The 13647-nt window shown below is 52.8% G+C and overlaps 1 protein-coding gene across 1 annotated transcript in view; it reads left to right on the forward strand.

Annotated features, from left to right (window-relative positions):
• The window catches only part of GALNT14 (polypeptide N-acetylgalactosaminyltransferase 14), a 125855-nt gene extending 119988 nt beyond the window's left edge, over nt 1-5867 (forward strand). Inside the window, exons 14-15 of the mRNA XM_060026323.1 lie at nt 3971-4090; nt 5305-5867. Of these exons, the coding sequence (XP_059882306.1) occupies nt 3971-4090; nt 5305-5463 (279 nt within the window). The 3' untranslated portion in view covers nt 5464-5867. The remainder of the gene's footprint in view (nt 1-3970; nt 4091-5304) is intronic.
• The last annotated feature ends 7780 nt before the right edge of the window (nt 5868-13647 follow it).

The following is a 13647-nucleotide window of genomic DNA, read 5'->3' on the forward strand; positions in this document are numbered from 1 at the left end:
AACATCCCTGACCACACCCACTAGGTGTCAGTAACAGCCCCGACCTAGTCATAATAGTCAAACAATGCCTCCAGACACTGCCAGCTGTCCCCTGGGTAGGTGGCTAGGGGCAAAATCACCCCAGCTGGAAAGCAGTGCCCTTGCCTACTGGCGGTGGCTCTGGACCATTCTAAGATCAGCCCCTGGGCTTGGGCCCCAGCTTAGCATCATGCCTGCTCCCTTCAGAACTTTATTCCTTCAGGTATCTCCTCTGAAGAAAATCTTTCCTCTCTGCTCTTCCAGCCAGTGCAGGACAGTAAGCCCCAGGCTAGCTGCCATGGCCAGGTGAGCATTTACTAGCGAGAAGTCTCCTCCCCCAGTGACGGGTCACTCCTGTCTCCCACCCACACTGGCAGCTCCAGAGACTTCCTCCAAGCACAGAAGGCCTTCAGGCTGTCCGGCCTGGACCATCCCCTCCCCAGCATCAGTTCCCCTCTTCCAGGGCAGCAGCAAAGAGGCTGGAGGGCCAGGAATGGACTGCCTCCTCCTCGACCCCTTACCAGCCCGTCCCAGAGGGGCGAGGCATCCCACACCACCTCCAGGATGGCCTCTGGGTTAGCTTCCATGGATATGGCCGTGTCTGTGTGCATTGGGTTGAAGGCTGTGACTTTGCCAGTCCCCGAAATGGAGCCGCCAATGCTCACCAGTCGAGGCCAGGCCAGCCTGAGCAACCACTGCCGCCTTCTTGAATTCATTTCTGACTCTGAGATTCATTTAATAAATCCATTCATCACCGACCATTCTGCAAAGCCTGACAGGCCGCAGAATAGGAATCGGAAAACCTCTCCTTGCTTCCTTCCCCACCTGCTCCCATGTTCTGCTTCCCTCTTAACTCTCTTCTCTTGCATATGTGTGGCCACAGAGCTGCGTCCCTCTGGGCAATTGCGAGGCTGAATTATTTCGATGCCAGTATAGCACCAGCTAATGGAAAGTCCACATAGTATGAGGGCTTCAATACCTGTCTGTGCCTGTGCACGTTCTCCCCCGGGCGTCTCGAGGTGGTTTCCTCAGAGCCCCCAGGGTACCATATACATTCCTTCCCAGAAGGCGTTTGTGGATGGGGTGTCTCAGAGTTAAAAGGACCACCACTCCCCACCCTACCCCACGCCATCCTCAGCACTTCTGGTTTTTGAAGCCCCTAAGGATATTCAAAAAGAAGTGCCCAGGGCTTCCCTGGTGGCGCAGTGGTTGAGAGTCCGCCTGCCGATGCAGGGGACGCCGGTTCGTGCCCCGGTCCGGGAAGATCCCACATGCCGCGGAGCGGCTGGGCCCGTGAGCCATGGCCGCTGAGCCTGCGCGTCCGGAGCCTGTGCTCCACAACGGGAGAGGCCACAACAGTGAGAGGCCCGCGTACCGCCAAAAAAAAAAAAAAAAAGTGCCAAAATGGGCTACCAGAAATTGTGGTATATTTTAAGTTTTTATATTTAATCAATTAATGCTTTTAACATAAAAAACACAAAGCTAGTGTATTGTAGTGATTGTAAGATAATTACGGGGTTTATTTTTAAGATGCTAATTCATGGTTCACTGCAAGCTGTGTGGTCGGGTAGTGGGACGGAGCGATGAGCCTCATCTTCTTTCCATGTCGGTGACTGTGTGTTTATCCTCATTTCCAGGCAATGCAGAAGTCTAACATTGAGGCCAGTGGTACGGTGGGCCTGGGCAAATGGCCCCCTGGCAGCCCTGCCCTTGTACCTGGGCCCTGCTCTCCCCCCGCACCACAGGCCAAGGAATTCTCAGGGCTCACGCCTAGGACCTGTGTCCGCCTTCTACATTACACTCCCCAAATGTGTAGGACCCCAGAATCCACCCTAATGACCCGAGCCTGATTTTGGGACTTGTGTGGCTCTCTCTCCCCTGGGTCCGTTCCAGAGGATGGACTGTGTCCCAGGTCCACACACCCAGGCCCTAGGGGGACCCTTTAGAGAGGAGTGACCAAGCAGGGAGATGCAGGCTGGGAGTTCACAGTGGGGGACAGAGGTGGGGTGGGAAGTAAAGGGGGGCAGCCCAGGCTGGAAGCCAGCGCCACGCGTGTCCCCTGGCCTGGTGTGGCATCCGCGGCGGGTGGGCCTCCGTTCATACTCTTGCCCGGTTCCCATCAGTGTCAGGGGAGGGGCCTACTCTCTGGTCTGCCCCCTCCCCGGCCCCCGACACGGGGTGTGACCTTGGTTTCCCTTCTCACAGGGGCTGCCACTGGGAAGTGGCCGAGAGGAGGAAGCTCCTGCCAGCTATCTCCTGTCAAGGAGGAGCTGATCTATCGTTATAATATTTACGACCTGGAGGAGGGGTCTCCCAAGATTAAACTGAATCAAAGGGCCCGGAACGAGCCATGACCCCAGTGGCAGCAGTAGCTCAAATTGAGCTGTTGGGGAGAGTGGGTGTAGGGGCCACTTTGTGTACCTGACTTAGGATAACCTCTCTGAGCCTTACCTTCCTCATCTGTAAAAGGGGAATAATGACAACACCTACCTAATTGGAGTCTTGTGATTAAGTTAACATGTGTAAAGCTCCCAGAACAGTGCCTGGCACATAGTAGATGCTCAAGAAATGTGAGCCTCTATTAGCCATCTTGTCATGGTTCCGACGTTACCTCCATGTATACAGGTGTCTTCCCCTTGCAGCTTACCCTGGAGGAAGGCAAATGGTTTGCGTAGCATGATGATGTTCACAAGGCCAGAAGAGTACATTTCCTAACGTTTTATTATTAAAAACAAAAAAAACAACTGAATAGATACAGAAATCGAACTCAGTGGAAGAGTATGAAGAACCCCCGTGTACCCATCCCCAGGCTTCAGGAATTCTCAACTCACAGCCAGTCTTTGTTCGTCTCTATTTCCATCCACTCCCCAGGGAGTACTTTCTGGTCTAGGTCGTCTCTCGACACCAAGTGGCCTGGTGCAGGGACAGAAGGTCCACTGGACGGTAAGGGTGTCGTGGAAGAGGAGAGGTACAGCCCTTAAAGGGGTCCTCTCTGCAGCTCCCCTTGGGGCATCCGATTCACAAGTCTTCGTTGCCCCATGATAAGACAAAGGACAGATGTTATCCCTGTTTTACAACCTAGGAAAAACCTCTTGAAGGTTCACGTTTGACAACTATTATGCCAGCATTTCCGCCCCTGATCGAAGAGCTGGGCGGTGGCCCGGGCTGCTTCAGCAGTTGGTTGCTCTCTGGTCTCTGGCGCTTGAAGGAAACATTCCTCCTTCCTCGTAATGAACCTCACCGAACGCCCCGTTCTCTTCGCCTCCGTCAGAACTCTGCTGTCCATCCGATTCCTTAGCTGCTCCCCATGCTGGAGGTCCGGGGCCAAGTGCTCTGTTCTCCTGGAGTGCTGGCGTGCATGCGCCCTCTTGGAATGATTTTACTTCTCACAACTTCCTTCTTTCCTTCCTTCTCCTCTCCCACCCCCTCCTCATTCCCTTTGCCCCTCCATCTGCCTCTTGTCACAACTCTCACGTTCTCCGGGTGCCAATTTGGACTCCTTTTCAAAGAAGGGACATTCTAAAGACAGCTGGGAGGATGGGGGGTGTGACCTGCCGGGTAGCTATGTGAAATGTCAAGTGTGGGGAACAGACACCAATCCAAACGGAGAAACTGGAGACCATGCAGTTCAGCCGGGGTGTCCTTCAGTCTCCTGCCCAAAGCCCGGAATTGGTCCTTGCCTCTCAGAGGCAGCCTGCATGCCCCAGGCCAGTCCCCTTCTTGGGATAGGGGCGGGGACTTCACCGAGGGTGTGACCCAAGAACCTCTGGCTCTTGAGTAGCATTTTCCCAGGTCACCTGTTGATAGTCGATTCCCGCTAGGACCGCCCCCCCGCCCCGCCCAGTGCTTCGTACCAAGCTGCGCTAATTGTCACACGTAGGCACAGTAGTATCCCAACAGGGGTGGCTTCCAAGCATCCTGAGGTGACCCTTTCTGGCCTCTTCCCCTCCAGATCTGGGCCTTCACATACACCCAGCAGATCCTCCAGGAGGAGCTGTGCCTGTCAGTCATCACCTTGTTCCCTGGCGCCCCGGTGGTTCTTGTCCTTTGCAAGAATGGAGATGACAGACAGGTAAGTGCTCAGCGCGTCTGCCCTGGGACGTGGCCGCCGGTGTAGGTCTAAGTCTCGTGTGCAGGAAAAGAGAGAAGCTTCAGAGGAGGAAGGGTTGATAAGGAAGAGGTCCTCTGGTTAGGAGAGGGAGGGAGGGGCCTCTGATACCATCCGTGGTGCCCACAGCAGCGATGCGCTGCCGTGTGAAAGCCTATTGACCGCGCTATACCTCCGCTTGCGTGTGTATCTTGTACTGCCCTGTCTTGCTCCGACGCCCACCTAGGATCCCAGAGCAGGAGCATACTGGGACAGAGCCTGCGGGGCCACAAGGATGAACAAGACTCGAACCTCTGCCTTCGGGGGCCTTGGCCTCTGGCAGGACGTCCAGCAAAGTTCACAGCACTCTGGATGTACCTTGTGCCTAGTTTCTCTGGCGGCACAGTGTTGGCTCCACTCAGTTTCCTGCCAACTGGGTCCTGGTGTTAGAGAGACCGAGATTCAAATATCCGTTTTCATGGCTCACTGGCTGTGTGACCCTTGGCAGGTTACTGGATCTCTCTGAGCTTCAGTTTCCTCCTCTATGAAATGAGGTTGATGATGCCCATCACACAGGGTAGCTGTTTAGAGCAGTTCACTGAGATGATCCATGATACCTGGTCAGTGGTAGCTCCCCAATACGTGTCCATCCCCTCCCTCCTTGTCCAGTGAGGTGAAGTCTGGGAAGCAGCAGCACGAGACCCCCTCTCTACTTGGGCCCCTCGTGTGCTGAAGCACTTTGGAGGAGCAGAGGTTCGGCTTCAGGTGCTGCCCAGGAGCCCCTCCCCGCTGCTGCCTCACCATCCCCGCCTCCTCATTCTCACCCACTTCTTCATGATGGTGCAGATACCGAGCGTGGATCATTTCTTTAGCTGCTCCTGTGACTAACTCGCTTCACATTTTCTGGCCTATGGCTTGGAAAGTTATTGCCTTCTAATGAGTTTTCCTAGCAAACATATTGATTTCGCTTTTACTTTTTTTAATCCGATAAAAAAAAAAAGAAAACCAACAACAATACCTGGCAAGGCAATTAGTTGCAGTTTTCTTCCTCCATGAGACCATGAAGTCAAGTCTCTGGATGACCCTAGCCATGTGGTGTCAACATTTCTGATTACGCTGGAACTCCCAATACTATTGCTAGGACCCAGGACCTTAGCCAGAGAATTCTGGTTCATCCTCTCCCCTCTCCATCTTCCCAGCAATGGACCAAGACTGGTTCCCGCATCGAGCATGTGGCATCCCACCTCTGCCTAGACACAGACATGTTTGGCGATGGCACTGAGAACGGCAGGGAGATCGTTGTCAATCCGTGTGAGTCCTCACTTATGAGCCAGCACTGGGACCTGGTGAGCTCTTGAAGATCCGTGTCGGAACCGGCGGGGGCCGTGGGGTGGTGCTTCCCCGGATGAGAATCGGACTGGAAACCAGGCTGCAGGCAGCCCCGAACTACTGCAGAAGCCCTGAATGGGGAGGCGAAGGCAGAGCGCCCCCCGCCAGGACAGGAACGGCTGTCAGGGAGGATGCAGGAAGAGACTGCAAGCCAAGAGCAACTCAGAGACAGATCCCCGTGTTCTCAAGGCCGTTAAGTTCCAGTCCTGGCTGGGTCTGCCCCTGCACGGTACCTGGAGGCAGAGATCCGATGGGAAGTGTTGATGTGGTTCCCTGTCTTAACGAAAGAGGCCAGAGAGAGCAGCCTTCGTCGTCACTAGGCCAGGACTCGACTGAGAGACGAAGGGCGGAGGTGCTTTTCAAAACAAATAAAGGACCGTGGAGGTTCTGTCTGTGTCTCTCCTCCTTTGTTTCCACTTAGGTTAGCTCAGAGCTAGGCTGAGTTCTCCTTTGAGTCGGGGTGGGCAGGTGGTGGGGCCTCGTTGGGGGTGGAAAAAGAGGACGGAGAGATGGGAAACCTGCCCTCTGATGCTGAGCTGCCGCTGGCAGGCAGTGCCACCTGGAGAGGACACGTAACTTCTCTGGCCCTTCATCTCCTGTTACATCAAGTGGGGGAGGCGAAGGACAGCAGTGTTTCCTACCTAGGGATACACAGTCTCATCTGGGGAAACTGCATCAATTCAGCAGCCCTAGGGTCTACCTGTGGGGATCCCACTGCAGTAGGTCCAGGGCAGGGTCCAGGCTCCTCCCTGGTTGGAATCACTGCTCTAGGCGTCTCTGTGGGCCCTGATGGCTTTAGAGTCTGTGGCCATCGGTGTGGGAGTTTCTTCCTCTAACAAATCCCCAGTGTGTTCTGGGAATTGGGTATGGTGGTTGTACATTCTTAGTAACTAGGCTTTAAGAAAAGAACCGATCCATGTTGTTTAAAAGTTCCCGGAATTGCCTGTACGTTCTCAGCCGAGGTAAGTTCACCACGTGCTAATTAGTAATGGTTTTAGCTAGCTATCGCCGAGAAACAAATGACCCCAAAACTTAGCAGCTTAAAGCAACACACATCTCTGGCCGCACAGTTTCTATGGGGCGTAGCCTCCCTGGGTCCCCTGCTTCAGGGTGACTTGAAAGGTTGCAGTCAAGGTGTGGCAGTGGTTGTGGGTAGGACGTGGCCCTTCGCTGTTGGCCAGAAGCTGCCCTCAGTTCCTTGCCATGTCGGCCTCTCTAACCCAGCCACCAGCCAAGCAAGCCAGGAAGGCAAGAGTACCAGCAAGATGCAAGTCACAGTCCTTTCCAGCCTTGTCTCACCAGTTACCTCCCATCACTTTTGCCACATTCTATTTGAGAGAAGTGAGCCGCTAGGCCCAGCCACACTCAAGGGGAGAGGATTACGCAGGAGAGCTGGTACCAGGAGGTGGGGGCCATTTGGATCCACTTCGGAATCCATCTCCCATCTTATACCCCGAACGGGTGTCTGTCTCCCCTTCATCCAGAAAGCCTTCCGTGATGGCCGTTGTTCAAGCTCATCATTAAAAACTCCATGACTGTGGACCACTGCAGACGTGGAGAGTGAAGGGCTGAGTGCGGATCCAGCGTGTCCTCGGCTGGGTTTTTTTATGCAGTCCCCCTGTTGCCTTCTTTAGTTACGATTTGACGGCTCTGTGGGGCTGACTCACGCCCCACTGTGGAAAGGCGAGGAGGCCATGTGATAAAGACACCTATAGAAGAAGATGTTCTGTTGGCTGCTCAAGCTACAGGGCCACCGGGTTTAAACCAGTTTTGCAGAGAAGAAAGAACAGTTTCACCAGCGCCCTCTCCCCTAAATAGGGGAAACAGATTCTGCACTGAAATAACTAAAGGAGCTGGTATTGTCCCCATCCGTGTCCCTGTCTCCCTCTGTAGCTGTGCCTGTCTGGGAGTTCCCCGGTGGCAGGAAAGCTGGCTCGTGACTTACTTTAGCCCCAGCGCTGAGTCAGGCACATCAAGCTCTCAGTGAGTATTTTCCTCCAGGTGTGATTGGAAACTCGACTCCTTGTCCAAGAGGAAGGGACATTACTCCTTTTACTCCCCCTGTAAAGTCACAGAGTGTAGGTGGCCATAGGTCTCTGTTGAATACCCATGGAAATGGGGAAACAGGAACGGAGGCCTCTGCCCCAGAGGGACAAACATTTTATTTTTTAATCTCAGCTGCTTAGATGTGGCAGAAAAGCTAAGGCTCGGGGATCCCACTGACCTTCCTCTTACTAGTGAAAGAAGCTGGGACGGTAACAAAGACTCCGTGAAGGACGTGGGGGGGTAGTTTGCTAATGGAGACACCAAAGGTTCACATTTGAACCTGCAGGGTATGCATCTTACGACCTCCTTAGTGGAAAGCAGAACTTAAAAACTGATGCCAGGGCTTCCCTGGTGGCACAGTGGTTGAGAGTCCGCTTGCTGATTCAGGGGACACGGGTTCGTGCCCCGGTCCGGGAAGATCCCACATGCCGCGGAGCGGCTGGGCCCGTGAGCCATGGCCGCTGAGCCTGCGTGTCCGGAGCCTGTGCTCCACAATGGGAGAGACCACAGCAGTGAGAGGCCCGCGTACCGCAAAAAAAAAAAAGCCAATACGGATCCCTATAACTGTGTAGGGTTATCCAAACACCCTCTCTTCAGTAAGTGGATGGTGATGGAGCCAAAGCAAGAGTAATTTGTGATTTAAAAGCAAGAATAGCAGCAGTTCCAAAGCTCCGCCGATTCAAGGCAAAGCTGATGATACCGGGGTGGGACGGCAGCCTGCCCCAGTCTGAGATTCCTGTGTCCTGCAATTATGCAGCGGAGCAAGGGTGGCCAAGCCTTGCCAGGCAGTAAGGTCTTTGAGTGGGTTCTGAATTAGAGTCCTTGGTCAACTCTGATCGTTCAGTTTGAATGCCAGAGTTCAGAAACCTGGAACGCCTCACTGTGTAGGCCAGCAGTATTGTGGGTGAAAGTGAAAGTTTGTCAATGACATCAGCATATGAAAGCAGAAAAGGAGCGGCTCTCTTCATATCTTATGGGCTAGCAAGATAGAGACCCCAAACCCAGCTTGGGGAGTCACCACTCTGGAGCAGTCTCATCACACTGCCGGGCGAGAAGGTGGCCAGGTGTGGCAGAAACGCCTCACCGGTGGTTGCCTCTGGCTAGCGCGAACAGACACGAGCGATGCGGGCTCCTAGGTCTCTAAATGGTGTGGTGTGTGAATTAAACGAAAGGGAATTTATACATGCGTTGTATACATTTATGAACTGGAAAGAAGAGAGACGGGCTTCAGGCACTCTCCAGTGACTGGATTAGAGTGGGAGGGATGATGGTGTTGAGTGGACGGGCAGAAACGGGAGTTTTTCAGTAGTTCTGGAGTCAGCATAGTGGCCACGCTGGGTGCCACATTGAAGCTGAGACTCACTCTCTCGGCAGTTTCTTTTCTTATGTACTGTGTAATTTCTCTGTGTGAGCTCATCTTCAGCAGGAGTTATTGCCTCTGGGCTGTGGAAGCATGCCTCAGGGAAGGTTCAAGTTTGCCTCTGTTGGGTTCCATTGAGTTCAAACCAGTGTGTACACTGATTTTTCCAATTGTAGTTTCCACACCGTGAAAGTTCAGTGAATTTGGACCCCACATCTGTGCTTGGCACCCTCTTGGATTTTGATCCTTTGCAGATTATCTTTCCTCTACCCAGATTGTTGTCCTGCTGCCATGCCAGCTGGTAGGTGGGGTTTGTTTAGCCCTTCTGAGCACCCACTTAAGTGTAGGGTCCCATTTCTGGCCCCAGCCACTCATGAAGCTGTGGTCTTCATATCGGCCTCCACTGGGGTGTTGAAACCCCAATCCTGATTGCACAGATATCTGGCTTCCACTCCCTTTCAGCTCTCATTCACCATGCTGGCTTTGAATTCCCACTCATTTTTGGAATCTGGAATTTCTCTTTCCTTCCTTTCCAATGCAGCTGTGATTTCAAATTGTTTTATTGAATTTTATCCAATATTTATAGGTGTTTGTGGAAGGGGGCTTTCCTGTGTCAGCTCAGACCAAAATTCCTTAGTGCTATAATTAGCTGTCACCACTGTCTTTCCCACTGGCTCTGGGACCATGTCTTAGCGTAGACCCTCAATAAATTTCTGTGAGTGAGTGAGAGAATAAGCCCATGATTCTTCAGTACTACTTCCTAATTACCTCCTGGCTATAGCCACCAGACATTAGAGTTTTAAAAAGATAGCAAAGGCAGAAATGGAGGACCGAGAAGACGAATTTATAACAATGAAACCTCGTTATAATACACAAAGATTTAGGGATCATGCATATTTTATCTCATAATGACGGAGATTAATACTGAAAGCACTAACTAGAAAGAACTATCAGTAATGGAAATCTTTAATACTACAATAGAGCCTGGCAAGGGAGAGTCTGTTCTCATAAACTCCGGGGGATGGAGATGGGAGGGTAAGTGGGAAGCACTCACATCTCCCCTGCAAGTATCTCAGGCATATTCGCCGGCATCTGGTGATCTGAGTCCTGGCCAGCCTTCAAGGAGAGGCTCACCTTCTACCTGTGCTCCATCATACTTTACCTGCAGCGCAGTTACGCCTCCTCCGTTCCCCAACCCCACACACTGTGCTCCTGGGGAGACAGTGCCCTGACCTGTCGGGTCCCTTGGCACGTGACAGCACCTGGGGCAGCATCTGGCACGCAGAGGAGCACAGCGAAGGGTTGCATGAGAGGTCTGGCAGCCGTGCACAGGTGGTGGCCTCTGGCGCATCACCCACGGTAGGCGGGAGCCTCTTCACCCCAGCATGCAGAGCCAACCTCTCGAGCTCCCTGGGGGTCTAAGGTCTCAGGCAGCCCAATTCGGATTAGCAAAATCCAAAGCTCCCAGCGCTTTTCCATTTGCCATGGAGCCGACTAATTTAATGAAGCCGTCACAGAGCAGACCTCAGGGCTTATTGGAAAAGGACTCGAGCACGACATTATTTCACAGCAGTAGATTGCATCATTTTCATTTCACAGCTTTCCAATGGGAAATAATAAAACAAAATTACAAACATAATGAAGAAAGAAAGGAGGGGAAAAAAAAAACCTTGGGTGAGAGATGCATCCTCTGTGCCATGAAAGGGCTGGTTACCTTATTCACTGGAGCCAGTAGATACTACCTGGCTTTGCTCGCAGGAAGGAGCGCAGCCCAGGATGCCTCCACCTGCTGCTGAAGCTAACAGGCTGCAATAACTCACCGCCCAGCACGGCAAGGAGCCCTGAGCACCCCTGCAAAAGGCTCACTGGATGGCCTTCTGAGAAATTCCAGCTTCCAAGAGCTCAGCCCTCCCTGGGCTGGCCACAGCGCTGGGGCAAAGGGCTGCCATTGGTGATGGCCGGGCAAGGTCTTGGGGTGTTAGTGTGCACTGCACCTCCGTTCCCTCCAGAAGACACAGTGGCTTCACCAGGGGGCCTTCATTCATCCCCAGGTTGGAGGAAAGAATAGGTCCCTTCCTCCATATGAGCTGAAAGCCAGGGGCTAAAAGGAGTCAACAGAGAGACAAAGCTCTTTCCAAAGCTGTTCTCATTTACAGCACTGAGGTGTAAGATCAGGGGGCACAGCCAGCTCAGCTGGGCCTTTTATTCCATTCTGCAGACCTGTCCAGAGCTTGAGGCGATGCCCCAGGCCTCTCCCCACAGCCAGGAGACTGAACTCCATTCCACCCAGGCCCAAATTCCTGCCTTGCCTCATACTGAAAATAACTTTCTCCTCGGTTAGTGGAGGGGTTTGGGGCCATGAGGAACGAGCTCCCTCCTCTTTCCCCTCCCCTTCTTTCCCCTCCCCCTCCCCATTCTTGACCACTCACCTGCGCCTTCATCTTCCTCCCTTCTTGCTCCTGCAGTGATGCGTCCCCCTCTGCTACCCCCTCCCCATTAACTGAACAGGGTCCCGGTTTCTCCTACCCTGACATAAAGAAAAAAGCCTTCCCTTGAACCTGGTCTCCCCTTTTTCTTTGGCCAACACGCTCCTCTAAAGCACAGCAGCTGGTCCCATGGACTTAGATCCTGGCTCTTCCAGTTCCTAGCTGTGTGACTAGGGGCAAATTACTTAACTTCTCTGAACTCAATTTTCTCCTCTCTAAATGGGGCTAATAATTGTACCTATCTCATATGTTTATTGTGAGATTAAATGAAATGACTCATGTGATGTTCTCAGCACAGTGCCAGGCACGTATTATGTCTAAAAATGTTGGTCATTGTTATAGGTTTATTGTGAGAATTACACATCAGTTTCCAGAGCAGAGGGCAGGACCTGGGAGTGGGGAGGGCTGAGCCTCGATCCTCAATCCTCAGCAGTCACTTAGAGGTCAGGCTGGGGCCTGAGACTCTGTGGGGTTGCCAGGAGAACCCCCGGCAGCGCTGCTCTTTGATTCTGAATTGGTGATGGGCCAGGAGGGGAGGAAGAAAAGAGCTACAGTGAGGGCAGCGAGGGAATGGCAGTGCCCCTCGCTGGCCTTGGCCCTTTGTTGCCTGCAATCACCATTTGCCTTTCCTGGTGCTGCCTCAGCCTGTGTGTTCATTGCTCGTGGGTTCACACTGACGGCTCTGTCACCTGTGTGCTAGGCCCTGTGTGTGCCATGATCCGTGCACAGCCCCGTGGGAGGCCACGTCGTGCACAGCGCCAGTGGTGTCATAGACAAGGACAGAGGACAGGCATGCGAGTAAGGCCTGGCAGAGAAGTCCAGCCCGGCCCCGCACCCCCAGAACCCCCTCCACACTTGCACGGTGGTCACACCGCACCCCAACAGCCAGGAGACGTCTCCAGCTCTGCTTCCGACCCTCTGTTTGGCTCTTCAGTCTAACCTAAGAGTTCAGCTCTCACACCTGAACTCTGCCTCTGTTCCCTCATCAGCCTGGCCCCTGCGTGAGTTTTCAGTTTTGGTGTTACCCCCAGATGCTGTTGGACACCGGGTCCGGCTCGGGTGCCGGCGCTCAGTGCCCCAGGCTTCCGCCTGCCTTCCAGTGGGGTCCCCTGCTCCGGGAGTAGAGTCTGATCTATCTCACCAAACCAGCTTTACAGGACACTTGGTCCTGAGCAGACGAATAGGACGTTAAGGGCCCAAAGAAGTGCAGACAGAATGTTGCACCAGAAAAGAGATTCCAGTAAAGAACTGTGAGGTCCAAAGGAAGAAAAGACCCCATGTGAGATGAACTTGAAACATACCTGAGACTTCAAAAAGGTGGACACAGAGACACATGCTAGGGGATAAGAACAGCCTGAACAAAGGCACAGAAGCAGGAAAGGATGGACCTTTTTCAGAGAATGTGGAGCAGCTCAGCTAGCTGCAGGTGTAGAAGACATAGAAGAGAGCGGAGGGCAGGGGGGTGTCAGGCAAGGCAAGAGAGGGGGCCTCGAATGCCAGGCAGAAGATGCTGAACTTAATTGGGTAAGTACTTCTGAGCTACTGAAGGTGTTGGAGCAAGGGAATAACGCTGGCCGGGGCGGAAGAGGAGGAAGACGGATGGGACGGCAGAGAGTAAGGTGGTTTGGAGGTGAGATTCCGTGAAGAGGGACCTGATGGAGACCCCAGAAGTAGTATGAGTGCCACGCTATGTCACCATCAGTCAGAGGGGAAAACAGACCAGTTATGGGAGATCCTGGAGGCGGACGTGGGAGGGGAGGAAGAGGAGATGAAGCAAAGCAAGATAAGAGCCTTAACGTCAGACGGATTCTGCGCTGCCGGCCGAGCAAGTGCCTTCGTGGGCCTACGTTTAACTGAGTATCTGATAACCAGGCTTAATTATTTAATTATAATACATTTCCGACACACAGAAGAAGACTGGTAGCATAGCAACTGCTTACACAGTGCTTCCTCTGTGCTTGGCATTGTTCTAAGAGCTTTAAAGAATTTAACTTAGTCAATCCTCTTCAAATAGTAGCGATATAATATAATAACAGCTATTACTATCTCCATCTTACAAGTGAGTAGCTTGAGAGCCAGGAAGGTTAAGAAGTTGTAGAAGTGAGATTCAAGTTCAAGAAGTCCACAGAGTGCTGGGTTTCTAACCACTAGGCTCTGCTGCTTCTCACTCGGAGGACAGAATAACAGATACTCGTGTCCTCAAATTAAGTAGTTCTACATCTTTAACAAGGGTGAGCCGTGTTGAGCCTCCATTCATCCAG

The sequence above is a fragment of the Delphinus delphis genome, chromosome 12 (genome assembly GCF_949987515.2).
Source record: "Delphinus delphis chromosome 12, mDelDel1.2, whole genome shotgun sequence".
NCBI classification, from domain to species: Eukaryota; Metazoa; Chordata; class Mammalia; order Artiodactyla; family Delphinidae; genus Delphinus; species Delphinus delphis.